The 20103-nt window shown below is 32.8% G+C and overlaps 2 protein-coding genes across 2 annotated transcripts; both read left to right on the forward strand.

Annotated features, from left to right (window-relative positions):
• Window positions 1-704: 704 nt before the first annotated feature.
• LOC123554569 (uncharacterized) lies at window positions 705-5098 on the forward strand. The gene is made up of 5 exons (XM_053547078.1): window positions 705-798; window positions 3302-3510; window positions 3822-3858; window positions 4054-4161; window positions 4489-5098. Exons 1-5 carry the CDS (start codon window positions 705-707, stop codon window positions 4887-4889), a joined length of 849 nt encoding a protein of 282 aa, XP_053403053.1. The 3' UTR covers window positions 4890-5098.
• Window positions 5099-14256: 9158 nt separating this feature from the next.
• LOC128558474 (uncharacterized) lies at window positions 14257-18823 on the forward strand. Its single transcript, XM_053547876.1, has 2 exons — window positions 14257-14429; window positions 18583-18823. Exons 1-2 carry the CDS (start codon window positions 14259-14261, stop codon window positions 18781-18783), a joined length of 372 nt encoding a protein of 123 aa, XP_053403851.1. The 5' UTR covers window positions 14257-14258; the 3' UTR covers window positions 18784-18823.
• The last annotated feature ends 1280 nt before the right edge of the window (window positions 18824-20103 follow it).

Genomic DNA, 20103 nt, shown 5'->3' on the forward strand with positions numbered 1-20103 from the left:
GTGAAGTTGGAATATATGTATATAGACCTATGCATTTTGGAACATATAAAATGAAAATTCACCATATGCAACATTTCTTGGACAGTGATTGTCCCGCATAATTTACTGCATCTTATGAATAAAATGTGTATGTGATGTTATGTAGAGATGTAACTACCTTCCAACATTTTGAGAAACAAATATGAAAAAAAGCATTGCGATGTGTTCAAAGTAGTCATCTCATAGGTGGCTACAATAGTTTTAAATCTCAATCAAAGTATATTACAAAAATCATCTCTGTTTTCGTATACAATGGATAACTGTGATGCATATTTAACATGCATATTTACAAAATGTGTACACAGAAACTTGGTGTCAGTAAACCCTCCTCCACCCCTGCCAAGTATTAGGCAATATTTTAAGCATTACAACACGTACTGGCATAGGTAACAATTACAAATACGGGTTTAGTTATTTTTAATCATGTTTTAACAATACTCTTTTTCTACTATCGATGCTTTGTAAATAGAAAGATATGCAAATGTATAAAAAAGATACTAGGAACCCCCTCACCCTACCCATCCTCTCACCCCGCCTTTTATCGCGCGTGTCATTGACTAGGTACCAAAATTAACGACTATTTTTTAACTGGATCATCAGTTCCTGCGATAAAAGTCCTCTTTGTACAAAGCAGAGATATATTTATTGACCGATTTATGATAGTTATGGATTTCTCGTCGGAACCTGAATGTCAGTGGCTGGAACAGATGCCATTAATTAAAATGGTTACAGACCCGTCAATTGATACCATATTCATAGGTAGGTGTTAATTTAAGTTTAGATTTTCCTTTAAAAGAGCATTGATAACAAAACAATCCATTCTAAAAGCATGCTGGAACTTAAACAATACCCGTTTTATGATCGTCACCTATGCTAAGTATAATGATAAAAAATGTTGGCAAACAGCTGACAAGGGGCGGTGGAGGGTGTGTATGCGTCGGGGGCATGTGAGGGGGAGTCCTGAACCCGAGTGTCTGTGTATGTGCGTATAAACGGAAGTAAACGAAAAAAATGTTGTGCAAAGTTATTTCTGATTACTTACAAGTGCAGATTTATTATCAACTTATGGGTTCATTATTTTTATATACCTTCATAGGAGAATAAACTAAAGCAATGTTCCAAATGTATTTGTTAAAATCAAAAAGTGTGTCATTAAAAAAGAGTTTATGACCCGTTTTTTTTTTGTAGTCATATAGAAGATTTTCCTTGATGCTCCGCAACTTTAATGTTCGTGTATTTTGTGCGCTAGGTTTACTTATTATAATTTTTTTTCCGAACATTTATGATTCATAAATCATGCATGTGTAAGGAACTCTTTTGGTTAAAATAACTTTCATTTAAACTGTCTTGCAAAGGAGGGTTTGAGCAGAGATGACTAGTGAAAATCTAAGTGGGGATGACAAGTACGGGTTATTTATACAAAGTTTACCGGCTTCTACTCCCCAGTAGTGTTTTGCCACCGACTGTTCAGAGTAGGTTCTTGTTTTTTTTCATTTATCGTCGTTTTCTATATATAATTTACTAAAAACGCAACATTTATTTGTGATAAATAGTTCATTTGTTTCTTGTATGCAAACGTTTTTATATATATGTATCATTATTCAAACAATCCGATCTAATATGGTAGTTTGTATGACAGTTGAAGCATGGCCTATCTCAAATATGCACATTGAACTTGTGTTGTTATTAAGCCAAAAAAAAAGAATCCATAGCATGTTACACAAAACACCAAATGTTATCTTTTTTCTAAAATTTGGTAACAAATGCTGTAATTACCATTTCTTTATAACTGCAAATCTTTTTAAAAATGGCGAAATGTTGTCTAAATTGTTATCGTCCTCTTTACCGGTATGTCAAAAAGGCTTTCTTGTCACATCACAAGAGAAATTTACATTCATTTAGGACATTGAAGACTAAAGTATACGAACTTTCGTGTGGCATCAACAAGCCATCTTTTTCAATTACGTAAATGTAACATACGTAAGCGTTTTGCAACCTTTACCGATGGATCCTTGGGACAATTCATTTCTTATCAAACGGTACCACAACTTTACGGATATTTGGCATTTCTGTTTATCAAAATATTATTAATCCGAATACGAGATTACCGGGTGGTAGCTACATAAAATACATTCACATGCATTTAATATCATAAAAATATATATGTTGCGTTTTTTGCATTTCTCGAATGCAAGTATTTACATTGTATGTGGGTTATGGTCTGAGGGAAGGGAGCTGCAATTTTTGAGAGTGGCCTGTTTTGGATATCTATAGTTGTTTTTGTATATTATGGATATCAAAGTTTCCAGCTGGGAAGTCATGAGTCGCAAATGACATATGCTAAACGCTGTCTTAGCAAAAAACTTAAAGACATTGAGTACATTTTGTAGGACTGGGCTAACGAAATTATGCTGCAACTAGTTTTGTCGAATGAGTCTAATAACATTAGTTAGATAACCTTCCATCCTTTGATAACTAATAAAATGAACGGATTGTTTCCCTTGTATCATTATAGAAAAGCACTTCACATGGTTTTTACCATGTTACTGCATGTAATGGTATCGATAAAACTCGTATTTTATGCAATATTACATTTATCCTTATTTGGTTTGTTTAGTTTTATCTATTAAAAATAAAAGTAGCCCTGTCTGAGTGTTTTTTTTTCTTTCTTTTTGTTTGGTTTAACGTCGCACCGGTACAGTCATTTGGCGCTTTGCCAGCTTTGATGTCGTTAATTGGCTCCGAATCACTTGCTCTTACCGATGTCACTTATAGTGTAGCCCTGATAGGCACTTAGGGTTTTTCCCACACCAATAAAAGCTGGAAAGTTGCCGTATAATAACAATATAAAAAATACTGATTTTTTATGAGTGAGTCCAAAATGAGGTCTACATTATTATATCAGCAAGTTATTTTTGCACTTTTATTATGAATGTCAGCCTGATATAATCAGATATTGATAATATTTCCAGTTGTTCTATTTCACTTCGACAGACGGACGACGTAAACTGATTGAAACAGGTAGATAACTATATTCCGGTTTACCTTGGTAAATTAAGATAAATTTACATACGCGTCTTAAATAGCAAAACTTTTTAAGACAGTTTAAAACCGGTAGAATATCCCCTACGCAGTTTAAATCAGTTTGAAAAGGAATAGAAAATGTCATGCGAATGTGTCGAAATTCAGACGGATTTTCTGTCTTAACAATTGTATTGGCAATATTATTTACATTGCTTTTTGGACTGAACATTTTAATTAGCACATTTGTTTTATGAGGAAGATCAGTTCAAGGAATCAGGATATTTCATTGACTATCTGAAAGAATATCCATTCTTCTGTGATGATTTATCATTGAGTTCTGATGAGGATTACGACACCTTTAATGTGAAAAGAAAGCTTTATAAATACTACCTACACAACAACAGATACACCTGCAACTTTTGGAATCTTACAGAACCTTTACAAAAGGTTGTATCTGTGACAATATATTTTGTTTGTAAGGAAACAGGCCTTTAATAAAATGTCAAAATACTTTATGCACTGTAAAATAAACTCAATTAACAAGGATTAAGGAGTGAAGGCGCGCTTTTAACGCAAATAGATTAAGAAAATCTGTGCACTCGGATCAAGTTCTCGTCTATAATTAAGGCATTTTGTAGTTTGTAATATTTTTGTAAAAAAATATATATACAAAACAGATAGCTCTTTTTTATCTCTTCATCTAAAATGACGCTAACATTATATTGTAGATTTCATATGTTTTACATTTATTTTTACAGTTTGTTGAACGAAAATCAAGACTAAGACTTGCTTCAGGTACTTTAAAATAAATTTGTTTCTCATAAGACGTTTTCGGAAAATATTACCAATATCACTTTTAATATAATATAGTAATACATTTATGATCAAATGATAGCACTAACAATTCATCACTATCCTATAAATTTTATTGAATATTTTCTGGTGTTGTATAGAAACATGTTTTATCGTTCAGTCATTTTTATTATACAGGACTTCAGGGAAAACAATATTTACAATGCGGAATCGAAAGTCTCAAAGAACCCTCAGGTTATCTGAGTGCCGCTTTCAGAAAAGTGTCACGGCACCAAACTTACAAAGGTACAACAATGTGTTACTTGTTTTACATTTCTACTTGACAAATATTTCGAATACGAAGTTATTCTGTTGATCTCATTATCTTCGTTAAAGAGCTATTTTTATTATCAGTACAAAATATATTCAAGTTTTATTACTTTATTTATAGCGTAGGTGTTCAGCCTTGTAGGCACACAAAACCTTGAACTTATTTGTAAGGAAACCAAAAATGACAAAATCTTTAGATGATTATTCAAAATTGAAAATTGTATGTTAACTCAAATTATGAAGCAAAATATAAACATTAATTAATCTGAATTTGATTTATTATCTGATTGATTTCCTTTTAAGGAGACGGATCAAACATCAAACTGCACTGGGACAAACATTCACAGGTTTCTTTCATTTCCGAAAATCTCTTATACCACAATGGTGAAATCAAAGTACCCGAAGGGCGGTTTTATTTTCTTTATTCTTCCGTATTGATTAACCTAACCAACGTTGTAATCCAGTTTGGGAAAGCGTACAAATTTCTTTTACAGATTTGTGTTACCAGTCGTGGTTATGAACGCACTCTTTTGTATAAATCTAAAGTTTATTACCCTAATTCCACTAGTTCAATTTCATCCTTATCGGTTGGAGGTCATGTTTTCATTGAAAAGGGTGATGCAGTTTACGTAAAGGTGTCTGAAGCAAGCAGACTGATTCGCGCTTCTGTAGGAAATGTATTTGGAATATTGCCACTACGTTAAATGTTTGGAAATTTTCATCTTATCAGAACACTTCTTGTTAACATTTACCCCTTGGCAAAACTGTTTACGTCTATCAAAAGCTAATGGAATATATAATCTTTGTTGTTTTTTTACTGCATAATTCTAACTGAAACCTTTTGCTTACTGTACCTTTTCAATTTGTAGTATTGTTTATTCTCATTTGGAACATATTAAAAAGAAAAATATTAGTTCTTTGCGTTTTTCTTCTCGATTAGATGCATATCACACAAACCTTTGTACTTATATCAAGACTATGTTAAGTCATTCTACACGTTCCATAACCTACCGACGTTACCCGTGTACCCTGGTACATGTCCCAACCAAACTTGTTTCATAGACAGATTATGACTGAGAACGATTCATATGACATTGTGCCATATTACTTTAACTTTGTAGTTATAACGACACCATAAATAATGAGCAAGCTTTGCCCTTAGGATACATATAACTCTTTGTTGCACATATAAAATACTGATTGTCAATTTGAATATAATTTAAAATGGTTCTGAATAAGGAAGTGCATTTTGATGAAACTTATATGATGATTCTTTTAACTTAAAGCACATAAAGCAAAACAAAAACACAACAGAGTACAGTTTTGCATGATCAAGAAAGATAATGAAATCTGCGACACGCCTCATCCCTTTACCTGCTATTGCATGAATCCATTGAATGGACTTACTGGTTCATATGTACTTGAAATTACAACGACGCTGTGTCAACTGTTGGGAGAGTTTTTAAGACTGCAACAGGGCACTTTAAGTCAACTTTTAGTCAAATTTGTAGGACGATCCGCGGGAAGCATAGAACGCAGCCAAGCGAAAGAGTGGCAATCTATTCATTATTCTACAAAGTATGGTACATGTATAATAGTTTCAACAAAATATTGAGTGGCAGCAAATATTTTGATGATCGCCAAGGACGACAAATAAACCCCTTATAAGTATACAGTAATAAACGCCAATATGAAATGTAGCTCCATAAACATTAAGTACTTTTAAGTGCTTTTCGCTTTAATAGAATATTTTTTTCGTATTTCAATAAGTTTTTTTTTAAATTTATTTGACAAGACATTATTTATATTACTGTATAATCAATACATAACGAACAAGCCTTTTCAGATAATCACTTGTTTTGGCGGTTACTTCTATGTATTGCTAACAATGTGGTGTAACAGTAACTAAAGGGTTTCACGCTGCTAACTACAACAACAACAACACTGTTCTCTATGATAACTACTATTTAATATTGTACTAAGTTCTGCGTTAATAATACATGAATGTCATTCTTTACAATTCTCTAACATAATTTTCTAACATTTTGACAGTTATTAAAAGAACTTCTATTCTTCGACATAATTACTTCAGCCCTAACCTAACTAGTTCATTTTTGCGCGTATCGGACATACATATCTAACCTAACTGAGTACCAGAATGATACCAAAGCTCTGCCTCAAAGTATGCTGTATTTAAGGAAAACTGTCTATCGGATGACTAAAATGTTTTTCTCGGAGCACACACGCAAATGACCATTAGAAAATAAACATGTCATAATTCCTATTTAGTCAGCTTGTCAAAACAATTAGTAACTGAACAAACATGACGTGGACAGAGGGTAGTTAACCTGGGCGAGATATCATGACCTGTCACTTTCTCATATGACCAAGTGCTGAAATTATTTTAAGTAGCATTCCAAAATTCTTTTGTGTGTGACTTATAACTGACCATAATGCTTATCTAATAAGTATAATGAATTCTTAAAGTCATTATACAACAACAACTATATACATTAATTTCATTTAAAATTTCTATATTTTGCTTGAAACAAAATGTTTTAGTTTTGTTTGGGCTATTAAAGCAGATGAACCTTCCAAATGTCTATGACATGGTCGCACCCCCTTTCCTGTACAGTAACTGTTGTCTTTGTCATAACAAAATTATGTTGTCATTTTTTCATATTTTGTGGTTTACAAATCCCGTTTTTAAGGAAGAAAACTATTATTTGCATAATAGTATAAATAAAAGCTTGCCAGAACGTATGTATTGTATATTGTCTGCTATGACCTACGAAATCAGAGCCAATGTTTGCATACTTGAATTTTTCAGTGCATTTATTATATAATTTTATGTTAGTAATTTGAAATATTTTGTCCATGACTAATTTGGTAATGAAATTGGAAAGCCGCTAGAAATAGTTCACTGATTACCTGAAAAAGTCGGCGTATTAATTCAGAATGAAGAATCTTAAAAATGTAAGCCCACGACACTGCACTCTTTAAAAGCCGCTTAAAACTACAGGTATAATACATCTTTTACCCCTTAGAATATTTCACATTATATAAAGAACATACAAAAATGAAATATGTTAAAAACAATAGATACTATGCAACGCCAACAAACCGTCCTAACAACCGAAAAATAATTCAACACAATTACATATTATTCTTACCATTGTTATTCCATTTGAAATATTTGTAAGGAAGTAATGAGATAACATCTGAACTTGAACAAATCCTTTTCAGAAAAAATACGCGACTAAGCACATATCAAATGATAGTTAGCAAACAAATACAATCACATATTTTTTCACAAAAATCATATGAACATAATTATTTAAGTTTCATTTTTATTGGAAAATAGAATTATCGCATGTTGAGTTAAAGATAAGGTAAAATCTAATCTGCAAATTTATATTTATTTTCTTACTTTAGTACATATAAGCCCCGTGGAGTATACGTACAGAAGTTATACAATGTTTGTTTTCTTTAAAAATGAAAATACAACTTCGACAAGATACTTCTTTTTAGCCTGTACGGAATCATTAAATACGTTTAAAAATTTATTGTTTCGCACAATCATGCTCCAGCAAATATTAACATGAATATTAGAACAAATAGAATATAAATATGCGATACATTTGCTACAACGTAATTATGTTGTAAAGGTACAACAATGATGTTTACTTTTGTTTTTGAAAAATGCACTGGTAGCGCCGACCATATAACATAAATTAAAATATTAAAATACCAGAAATGGCGGAACAAAAAAGAATATTCGAAAAAGAGAAAATGTTGAATATAACCAACCAAAGCGGAAATATTCATGCCAAAAAAGATGGCATTACTTTTATTTAAGGCTCACAGTATGAGAAGGTAAACTGTTACAATGGTTATTATCATCTAAAAATAGTATCATTACTGTGCTACTTCAGTATATATTTTAAATTTATGATATCTTAACCGTCTTGCAACGATGAATGGTTTCTTTAGAAACAATAGACTCATAATATCAATATATAAATTAGTAATATTAACTTGTAATTGTCGAATAAATTAAGTACATGGTAACATATTTGTACAAATAGACCGTGACCAGAAGTGTTTATGTGATAATATATCTATACTGATGATATATCAATAGATACATTATATTTGTTTTTATCCGGCTATATAAATTCATATTATAGTAGTCGCAACTTGACCGCGATGGTTGTCCTTAGGCTGATTATTCATATCGATTATTTCATTGTAGAAATAAGGGGTGCTTAGGGTGGCCGTATATATTTAAATGGAATGAGTTTGTATATAGCGTTTTATGTACATACCTTTTTCATAATAGGAAGTGTCTCATTACGTATTATAATACAAAGGTCAACCATCGGGGTCAAGTTGCGTCCACTATACAATGCGATTAACAAAAATATTGAAGTTCGTATTGCTTTTTACCCTATGGTGTGTTATGTTTAAAGGGGCTTTCTTGAGAAGTACATGCTTTCGAAAATGACCAATTATCATAAGGAAATGATACAATGAATGATGTCTTTTTAACATAAAACATCTTAACTTGCTACAAACAGTATTAATTATCAATACAAAAATGATAAAGTAGAAATAATGACAATTAGGAATGTTTGACAAGTTACCTAATCGAGGGCAATGGAATATATGTTTTAGAAGAGGACATCTACAAAACCAAGGAAATACCAGAGGAAATGAAAGGAAATATATCAAGGGATGCAAGTGATAACTCGAAAGAATGGGTTTGCTGTGGACATAAAGTGATATTTTAAACTTGATAGTTGCTAAGGTAAAACTTGATGAAAATATATTTTTTAAGAAAATGTCTTCTACATATAAACAAAACTACGTGTCTGCAAAGAAGTTTGCATTTTATGTTTAGTAGTTATTTAAATAAGAATTTACGTTTACAAGGAAATTAATGATTAAATCATTATTAATCATTCCAGGCATTAAAAGACAGAAGTAACACTGTCAAGTCAAGTAAGTGTCATTTCACGTTATGCTCAAAATTTTCAAATTGTTTCGTTCAGGTTGAGAATAAAGGAATCAAATTGTAAAATTTGTCAGATAGTTCCCTTTTTTTTCATATTGTTCTAGGTAGATACTAAATGAATTCTATTTTAAATATAACAACATGTTTTAGTACTCGTTCGCATCAAAACTATAAGATAAACCAAAACTCAACATATTATGTTACAGGTCTTTATCCCTTTATAACTAAAGAATGCAAGAAAACAACAGAAGTAAAGCCATCTGCGCAAGTAAATGGAATATTGATATCAAAAATGACCAGAGGTAGTATAAATATATAGATGTTATCAGGGTTGTCTAAATATTCGGTACACTAAAACATATAATTTATGCCTATTTTAGCATTGAATATTAAAAGCACTTTTTCTGCTCAAACTATCAAAGTATCTTATCATTCATCAACAGACATGAAATTAAAACAAAAAAGAAAACACTACTGTTCTTTTTCTCTTTATCCAAATTGTTTCTAAATGGACGTTCTATATAACGCTACATTTGTAAGATATGCTAAGAATATTACATTGTCTCTGTCCTGTTAGTCATAATTTTATCAATGTGTTTCAAAGACATCAAGCTTAAAACATCACTTTATGTCCACAGCAAACCCATTCTTTCGAGTTATCACTTGCATCCCTTGATATATTTCCTTTAATTTCCTCTGGTATTTCCTTGGTGTCAAATGTAATTTAATAAAACATTACAAATGTACATAAAACACAGTTTATAAATATATATTTATTGAACATAACACATAATATGTTTTATGAATAATCAAATGCGTTTTCAGAAAGAAAGCAAGCCTGTTAATTCATACCTTATGTCTAAATGCAATTTGAAATGTGTTTTTACACTGTCCACAGTAAAGTTATGTTGTAACGTTGAAGTTACTTGTATCTTTCAGTATGTTGCCAACGTCTCTAAGTCTCTGAATTTTATTGTGACCATGAACAGAACTTAAACAGCCATTTTTGCCACAGACAATTGTTGATGAAGTATTATCACAGATGACATTCACTGGGTGGATACAGTTTAATTGTCTAGCATTTTGTAAATTTTTATTTTGTATATGAATAATTAATGTTCCACTATGTCCTGTTTTTCACCCTAAAAATGTCGGTTTGCTTTGAGCTTGTGATTAAATTCTACAAGCGTCGTGCATGTAAAAGTTGACATATCATTCCTCGTACACATTATACTTGTAAATCAACTATTCATCTTATAAGAATAAATAGAAATTAATATCCTAAATGTTCTTTTGTTTTTAAAATTCTGTAATACGTACTTGTATCACTTTGCTCGAAACAGGTGCGTTAATTAATATTTATCTATACATGACAGTTCAATACACATCAACAGACACTTGCATTTGTTTCAAAGACATTTGATCCTTGTTTTTACGCCCAGTGAAAATTCAAAGCGGACAGTTTTAGAGTTAAATCATGATATAACTTCACTAAAAACTTTTATATATTGCAGAACGATCTGATGTTCTTTTGCAAACTGAATGAACAAATGTTATCAAACTTTGGCGGACAAGCAGAAATGAATTAGGAAACCCGTAACAAGGGTCTCCGTTCAATCTAACCTACAAAATGGTATCTAGAATGTTTGAAATATTGGTTTATATAGTCTGTCAAAAAGTACTTATTACAAATGGTTCTGTCACTTGACTATTAAAAATACGGGGTGTGGGTAAAAGAAATGGGTACCACAAAAGATTTAATTCGCTTTGAACGACATATAGATTTTGCCTGGGTCATGTATAACGAATAGTTTTGCACTATTACTAACTTATCTATTTAAACCTAAAAAGGAGGTCATTGACTTAAGATAAAGTATGTCGTAAATATGTCTGCTTACGAATTTACAGGTAAAGCACGCCATCATGTGGTAAAAGTTTGTGTATTTTATTCTTTTTGTTAAGAAAAACTGTACCCTTTCCCGGAAATAACTGTACCCCAAAACCACGTGGCAGAGTGTATAATATATTCCGTATTTTATTCCATTAAAAAAAAAGGCAATAACATGACATTTGTACAATGCCACAAAAAAGCGATTAACGCACATATTGTAAATATTAAATATGATCTATATACCCTTTAGAAACATAACCATTTTTAAAAATAATTTTCTTTCATTCACCAACGATCATGCTTGCTAATCACATTTTATGTCCTCGGTCTTCCCAAAGCTTAATATAGTTTTCTAATTTTACACGTACAAGATGTATACTAAAAACTGAAACGCAAAAGATAATCGAACTAATTTATAAACCTCTCAGCTAGGTTAAGGACATGTTATTGCAACATACATTGTTTATACTGCTTTTGGTGATGTCATATATTATACCCACTTTGATATTTGATAGCCGATTTACAACGATGATAAAGTATTGTTTTGTTCATATTATAATAAAGCTACGACATTGAAACGTATTATGGTCTAGCATTTAAACATTTTATTCAATGTTGTGGTGAAGTAAGATATCTGACACACACAAAAAATGATACGAGAATTGAGAACTGACACAAGTGATTATCATATCCGTTCAGTGTGCGTGATCAATGATTTCAAAAATACCCTTGTCCTACTTACCGAGTTCAAATGTTTTTGGGAAACCAAGTAAAACATGTCAAACTTTCTGTATGTAAAGTGCATACCGGTACTTGTTTTTCAATGGAATATTTAGTAGACGTTTTCATTTTCTTTTTTTATTTTATAATATTGTGAAAAGGGCATTTTTTCATTATGTATGTATGGCACTGCTGACACTTCATTCGTTTCGTTTTACGAACGTGTACACTAAATAATATTTATGATGCCTTAGGAACTAAGTAGCTAGTTAAAACAGAATCAAGGCAATAAGATATTTGAATCTAGCTCGTGTGTCCTCTGAATTCCACGATACAGAGTAATCTTTAACATAACCTTATTTCATACCGCGAAAACCTTTGTTATGTTTACTTCGAGAAGACTATTGACTGATAGCGCGGGACAATGCTAAATACCTAAATAATTATCGTATGACCTCAGAGTATTTTCAAGGACATTCACAAGGATAATAATGTTAAGGTTCCGATTTGTTGGCCAATTTAAATAACTATCTGATAACGCAATCTATATCTAAAAATAAAAACAATTCATTTTACACTGAAATATCGTTTCCTCGTATACACTCAGAGTTTCGCGTTTTTCTTTTGGAAAAAACCTATGAATTACAACTCATGTGATATAAAACCTGTAAAATTTTGTAACTACCCTTTTAATGTGAGTGCATAGAGACACGACATGAAAAAAGAAGATAACAATTTGGAAATAAACTAAGATACACTCAAACACATATAGTCAAGATTACATAGCATTTAGAAGGAATATTAGCTGGTCCAGAATCCGATAGTCTGTCGGTGTGTTTAATCACAGTAGTTCATGGCAACTACCTAAAATCATGCAAACGAGAAAGTCATATTTCTTGCTCTCAAAAAAGAGATGAATATTTCATTCAATGCTTCACTGTGTTGGAGTCTAATTGAAATGTTATATTTCAGTGTCATTGGATTCAAATTTTGTTGGGTTTATAATCACACCGATACAATACATGTCATACGGAAACATTGATCGTAGAAAAAAACACCAGATGCCCCTTCTGGCATTGTTTCGGGCACGCACCTGGATAGATCCACCGACATTCCCGAAACCATCTAGATGGGTTCATCACATGTAGCACTGTACACTCCAAAATAAGTTTCAAACCCATGTCTGTGAGGGGTAGGTGATTTAAACCAGAGACTAGCCTTACTCATTTGGCTTATTGGGATGACTTATTTTATGATCTGTCATCCCTCTAAGCCTCACCCATATCTGCATTTTACTATTAGGAAAACGAGGGCATTAAAAATAAAAAAGTCATGAAATACTAACCAGACTTATTTGCTCCAATAAACTAAACATTAATATTCATGTAGAAACTTCAAATGGGTTTACCTCATAATTCTATATATAAAGTGACTTAAATTTTCGGAAATATGATGTGAACAGGTGCGAGAAGAAATCTGTCCCAACACCGGTTTCAATACACAGCGGACTGCCAATGACACGAAACACAAAATTCACATTCAAAAATTCAAGGCAAGATAAATTTTATGCTTTAATATCAACATAAATTCATTATCAGAGATTTCATTGGGAATTTCCTAACAGAAATAAGTAAAGTAAGTTCGGACGCCTAAACGGGACAGCGACAGTCGAAAGCTATCACGCTGTCTCGAAACGTCCTATTATATTGCAAGCTATATTTATACAACATTGAAATTCCCCTGGCGAGAAAGTTTTGTGATCAGATATTATCTGAAAACCAGCTGTTGCGTCCCGGCGGTAAGGTAGTCAATATCAAATTCAAAATTTAGCTGATATAATTTAGTCGAGCTGGCGCTTAACCAAGTAAAGTTTAAATCGTATTTATATACTATTTATCTTAATAAGCATGGATAACAAATTAAAATTTACAGTTAGTATAGGTAAGAGGTTCTGATAACCGGGCGAAGCCCGGTTATCAGAACGTCTTACCTACTTATTGGCAAATATGTGGGGGTGAAGAAATCTGACCTTCCTAATTAACCATGAAATTGCTGTTGTCAAACAAATTTGTGTCTTCAGAGGTATAAGCTGAGTGTGATTTACGTCATTTAATTTGTCTGTAATTTGGAGCCAAAACAGATCTGTGAATGTCTAGCAAAATGGTGGACCGTTTTCAGTTTGTTTCAAAGGATTATGTTGAGCAAAGAATTAAATATTTAATTAAATATTTTCACACTTCATAATATCAGTATGTCACTGCATTCCTGTAAAGTACACCACAATAAATGAGTCTGATAAATAAATTGCCTTTATCACTTGATTGTGGTCTTATCATGACCTTCCCAATTAAACCTGTCAGTTAAAAATTACGAAATAAGAACCGGGTTCTTACTGATTTTTGGGGAATCATGAAGAACGCACCATTAAGAAGCAGTTTGCCAATAATGTTTGTACTTGTCAGTGTAGCGGTATGTCTGTTTGTAGTTATAGCACTTGTTTGGACTATGCCCGATTTGCAATCAAATGTCAGAAATGATCAAATATGTCTTCCTAGTGAGTTTGGAACTCTAAAATGTGGTTCAACGGCTGGTTTATTACACGAGTATCTAGAAAAAGTAAGTACATTTTCATCGTTTATCAAGCATTTGAAGTACAATAAGAATCACATTCTGTCTAAATCTGTATGCATTTGGTAGGTTTTCATTTCGTCATAATACATACAAAACAAATATAATATTACAATAAAATTTTCCTCTACCGGATAACCGTGATTTTGTGTGTTTAAATTATGGTATCATTTGTTTATGTAGCATGACGAATAAATCAAGTAGAGAAAACCGATATCAAGGGTTACTGCAGCTATGCTATAATTAGATCGCTTTTGCAAACTGGCCCGGGGAAATTTCGAGTCTTGTTAAATATCTAATAAAGCAGCAACATGTTTATTCATGAATAGCCACGATCAAAGAATGCCGCCTTTCCAAGATGAAACTGCACACCACTGTATGTAGGATAATTGACATATACACGTAAATAAAATAAGGATGTAAACAATCGAAAAAAGAGGGCCCAGAAGGACCTGCACCGATTGCCTGATCCAGGTCCAACTCGAGAAAATTTAGAATCTAATATGGCCAATACTTTGTAGAGAAAACTAACATCATTTTGATCAAGTTTGACGAAAATCAAGTTTGATGATTATACAAGTCTTTCAATGATTTGGCAAAGTAGCATGGTTTTTGACGTCAGGTGCCCCACTTTTAAACCTGATCTACATTTTATACAGTCAAATGTTCTGACAAGGACGTATGATGATAAAGTTGAAAAAGTAGCTTCTAAAGTGTTGACAAAGTTTTTCTATGATTTGACCAAATGACCTAGGTTTTTTCCAAAGTGACTCATTTACAGATGCATCCTAGATTTTAAAAAGTCTTATGAAGATCGGGTTCGGCATATGGCCTTTTGTGTATTAAACAATGGATTTCTATAATTTTACCTTGTGCCCTCGCTTTCCAAATAGATGATTTAGCTTCGAAACTGAGACAAATATTCTGACAAAGATTTATACATATAAAGTAGAAAATACGGCCACGGTGTTAGCAAGGTTTTTCCATGATTTAACCTAGTGACAAATATTTTAGACCTCATGTAACCCAATTTTGAACAGACATATGTTTTTAAAAAAATACAAATATTTTGAGGATCAAGTAGAAAATGTGGCCTTAAGGGTGTTAACACGGTCTTTCCATGATTAGACCTAATGACTCAATTTCTTACCTCAATTAAATCCAATGAATTTAATCCAGACTTGATAGAGACAAACACTATGACAATATCAAGCAGAAAATCTGGCCTCTATAATGTCAACTAGTTTTGTCTATGATTTATCCTATTGACCTAGCTTTTTACCTTTGGTAATCCTGTTTTTATCTTTACCTGGATTTCATAGCGACGAAGAATCTTGAAACGTTTTAAGAAATTGTCCTCTGAAGTGTTAATAAGGTGTTTCCGTGCTTGAACCTAGCGACCTAGAGTTTGACCTCTAGTAATCCTGATTGTAAGTTCGGCTTAGATTTCATAGAGAAGAACATTCTTGAAAAGTTTGAGGAAGATCAAAAGGAAAACGTGATCTATAGAATGTAAACAAGGTTCTCAATTTTATCGCCTAGTGACCTAGTTTTTTACCTCAAGTAATGCTACTTTTTACTCGACCCATCTTTCATATCGACGAATATTTTGAGGTAGATTTAAGAAGATAATACCAAAAATGTGGTCTATAGAGTAATAAAAATATTTTATCTTTATTTTTTTGAACCAGTGACCTAGATTTTGACATCAGGTATTCCAGTGTTAACATGAACTTGATTTTAAAATGACAAATATTCTGACAAAGTTATATTTATCTTGATAGCTCAAGCAGCTGCTAAAAGGGGCGGCAAAGTGTCCCCCAATTAAGACAGTTGGGTAAAGGGCCTTATAAAAATGTTACAAATCAAGTTTGATGAAGATCCCTGAAGCAGTTCATTAGAAGAGGACTTATGAAGGCGTTTCTATTTTTAGTTCTAAAGGCCTCTAAAATGGACTGACTGCCCGATTTGTAGAAATTGGAGAGAGGACCCTATAATGATGCTACTGACCAAGTTTGATGAAGATCCATCAAGCGGTTCATGAGAAGAAGTCATTCAAATGCATAACTATCTTTAGTTATAATGGCCCCCCGTGGCCGAGTGGTTAAGGTCGCTGACTTCAAATCACTTGCTCCTCATCGATGTGGGTTTGAGTCTAACTCGGGGCGTTGAATTCTTCATGTGAGGAAACCATCCAGCTGTATTACGGAAGGTCGGTGGTTCTACCCAGGTACCCGCTCGTGATGAAATAATGCACGGAGGGGCACCTGGGTTTGTTTCATCCACCGACCCACCACCAAAGCTGGAAAGTCGCCATATGACCTAAAACTGTGTCGGTGCGACGTTAAACCCAACCAAATAAAAAAAAACTAAAAGGGACCATGTGACCCTATTTGAACAGAATTTGGAGAAGACTTCCACCGTTTCATGAGAAGAACTCGTTTAAAAGTATTTATAATTTTGGCCCAAGCGATCCCTAAAAAGGCCAAGTGCCATCATTTAAAAAAAGATGGGAGAGGGCTTTATAATGATATTACAGAAGTTTGATGAATATCCTTTAAGGTTCATGGGAGGAAGTCATTTAAAGGCTTTTCTATTTTCAGAAAAGTCCGAATTGGCTTTGAGGATGCAGTCACGGTTTAATTTAGTAGCCTCAGTTTCGCTACGTTTTACACGAGTTTTTCGAAACGTAATTTTATTGCATATCAAATGAACCTAGTGACATGATTGTTATAAATGCAAACAGATAGCAAATGATTTTACATATCGAAAATTATAAACAAGCCCTGTATAAATAGTTATTTTATCTTCTTTGATACAAAATACATGATGAATTGAATTAACTCTATATCATTTAAAATTTCACAATTCTAACACGATCCGATTGATTTTCCTATTAAACAAAGAAGGAAGAAAGCAATGAATTATCATACAACAAATCACTGTTCTGACGTCACATTTATTACGTCACGGCGTCAAGCGGCATAGCGGCGCGCTGGAAAAGAAACCGATTGAAAACGGGCAAATATTTAATGCATGTCATCAAGGATGTACTTTAAAATCCTTTATAACGTGTTAGAATCGAAATAATATATCTCATTTAGTGATTTGCTCTTGAATAAATCACTGCTTGTCGTTCTGATGCGTATTATTATATCACTCGGGCTACGCCCTCGTGATATAATTCCTTCGCATCTGAACTCCAAGCAGTGATTTATTCAACGACAAATCACTGGATGAGATATATTATTTCTTAAGTAACTAACACTTCTCAGAGTTTTCTTCACACTTGAATACTAGTAATTAAAAACGTGATATTGTAGATAATAAGTTCTGATTCACTTTAAAGTTTATTTCCATTATATTTACTAACAGGAAAAAAACTTTTCTAAATTTCGAAACTGAAGACATGCATTTTTAATGGTAATAAAACAGGCTTTCAGAAGTGTTAAAAGAAAGTTTGTTTCACAGATTTGTTCAGTATTAAGGTCTAATCAAAATTGTAAATTCTGCACCAAAAAATGATACTTTCCTCCAGTATAGCCTTGAGAACTACATATCACAGTTTCTTCCAACACTTTCGTCAAAGGTAAACAAAGTGGAAACTGTAAAAAGGCTAAACTTTAACAGTTGTATTATATTGCTTGAGTGCTAGTCCATGTAAGCTATAAGAGATGTTATATTTTATAACAAATGAAACGAAAACATTATCATTATAAGAAACGAACCATTATAGTATGGCCTATTGATTTCTTTTTCTATTTCTAAATCGGAGAGGAAATGTCTTATAAGCAACAGACAGAAATACAGTTGATATCTCTAGCTCACTTATTTCAAAATAATTCCAGACATTTTCAAGTCCCGTCACAAAATATCGTTTAAAGACGAATTTCGGTTATCTCAAAGTGAAACGCTAGAATCCTTTGAATTTGAGATATCGAGTTTCAACTGTATGTTGCTGGTTGCTTTCTTTTATAATCCGACACCTTCAAGTTTGTTATAAATCAGACCTTGCCCTATTAACAGTATGAAAAGTGACCGTATAGGGCTACATTTTATACAAAAGGCAGGCTAAACCCGTCAAATAAATGCATAGTGTCATGATAAATGTGTTTTCAGCCTGTTCTTATATCTTCTCCAGACAATTGCAAAGAAATACGACGAAATTAAACAGGAAGATGACAAGCGACAACAAGAGTACCTTGATAAGAACAGAGTCCGATTAATAAGTATCTACGACAAGGCATTCTGGGAAAGGAAACCCGCCGCAAAACTCACTGGAAAAGAACAACCTGCCTTAAGAAAAAGTATAACACAATGTATCTTATTAGATGTTAGATAAAAATGTTAAGAAAATAATAGACAAAATCGTCAATAGATACGTCCTGCTATGGACATAACCAAAACAAATTTGATCAGGCCTTATTCATGCAGCGATAACATGCTGCAGTGGTCTATTCATGTTGTTGTTACATGTTTGTTAGTTTTGGTTTGTTTGTTTGTTTGTTTTGGGTTTAACACCGTTTTTTTTCAACAGTATTTCAGTCATGTAACGACGGGCAGTTAACCGAACCAGTGTTTCTGGATTCTATACCAGTACAAACCTGTTCTCCACAAGTAACTGCCAACTTCCCCACATGAATGATCAGAGGTGGAGGACGAATGATTTCAGACACAATGACTTTTATCAAATCGTCACGGATAACATACGCCCCGCCCGGGGATCGAACTCGCGATCCCGTGATCCGTAGACCAACGCTGTCCCTACTGAGCTAAGCGAGCGGGTTAGATAAGTGTTTGTCATTATTTTATTTATGTTACTTGTAACTATAGAATGCTTCAATCTTTTTTTTTTTTTTTTTTTTTTCGTCTTCTTCAAGTTCCTATAATCCTTCATACTTTGAAGATTATGTGTAGAGATTTCAGTAAGGATATTTTTGCATTTGTAATTACCAAAATGATACAACCCTCTTAATGTCTTTAATGTACTTTCATCGGATCGTGAGCAGTGAGTGGGATAAGATATTTATCAATGCTTTAATAGGTAGGGTTATATGAAAGAGAAATACATAGAAATTAAATATGAAGTTTTTAAAAATCATACACGGTAGGCTTCAAAATGAACAAATCGAATGGAAAAAGTCGTAAGCAAAGCTGTTGCAGTCTCGATTGATTGAGCATGTTCATAATGTATTGGAAATCTAAGTTACCGTCCACGAACTCAAGACTTGTGTATCATACTCGGTCCTAAATTTTATATATAAACAACCAACGTTATTTTTTTAATCATTTTCTTTATTTAGATTTTAGGAACAATTTCAATTTCTCACCTTGTTTTATGAACAATTTAAACAATAACTAAATTGAATTAATATGTATAAGTAATGACTTTCATTTTATCTCTTCACGTTCCTACATTGAGAATCCTGCTTACACAGTAAAAAATGCATACAATTTAAGCAAATTAAGCTGAGTAGTTTATCAAGCTTTCTTTTTCTCACAGGTGACATTAGTGCTGACATGGTACCTGTAAGAGAATGGCACCATGGCAGAGAACTTTACGACACAAGCGGGTTCGAAAGATACGGCATCCGATACAGAAATGGTCGATTGGTCGTGCCTGTAGATGGCACATATTTTATTTATTCGTATGTTGATTTAT

This window comes from Mercenaria mercenaria, chromosome 7 (assembly GCF_021730395.1).
Source record: "Mercenaria mercenaria strain notata chromosome 7, MADL_Memer_1, whole genome shotgun sequence".
NCBI lineage: Eukaryota > Metazoa > Mollusca > Bivalvia > Venerida > Veneridae > Mercenaria > Mercenaria mercenaria.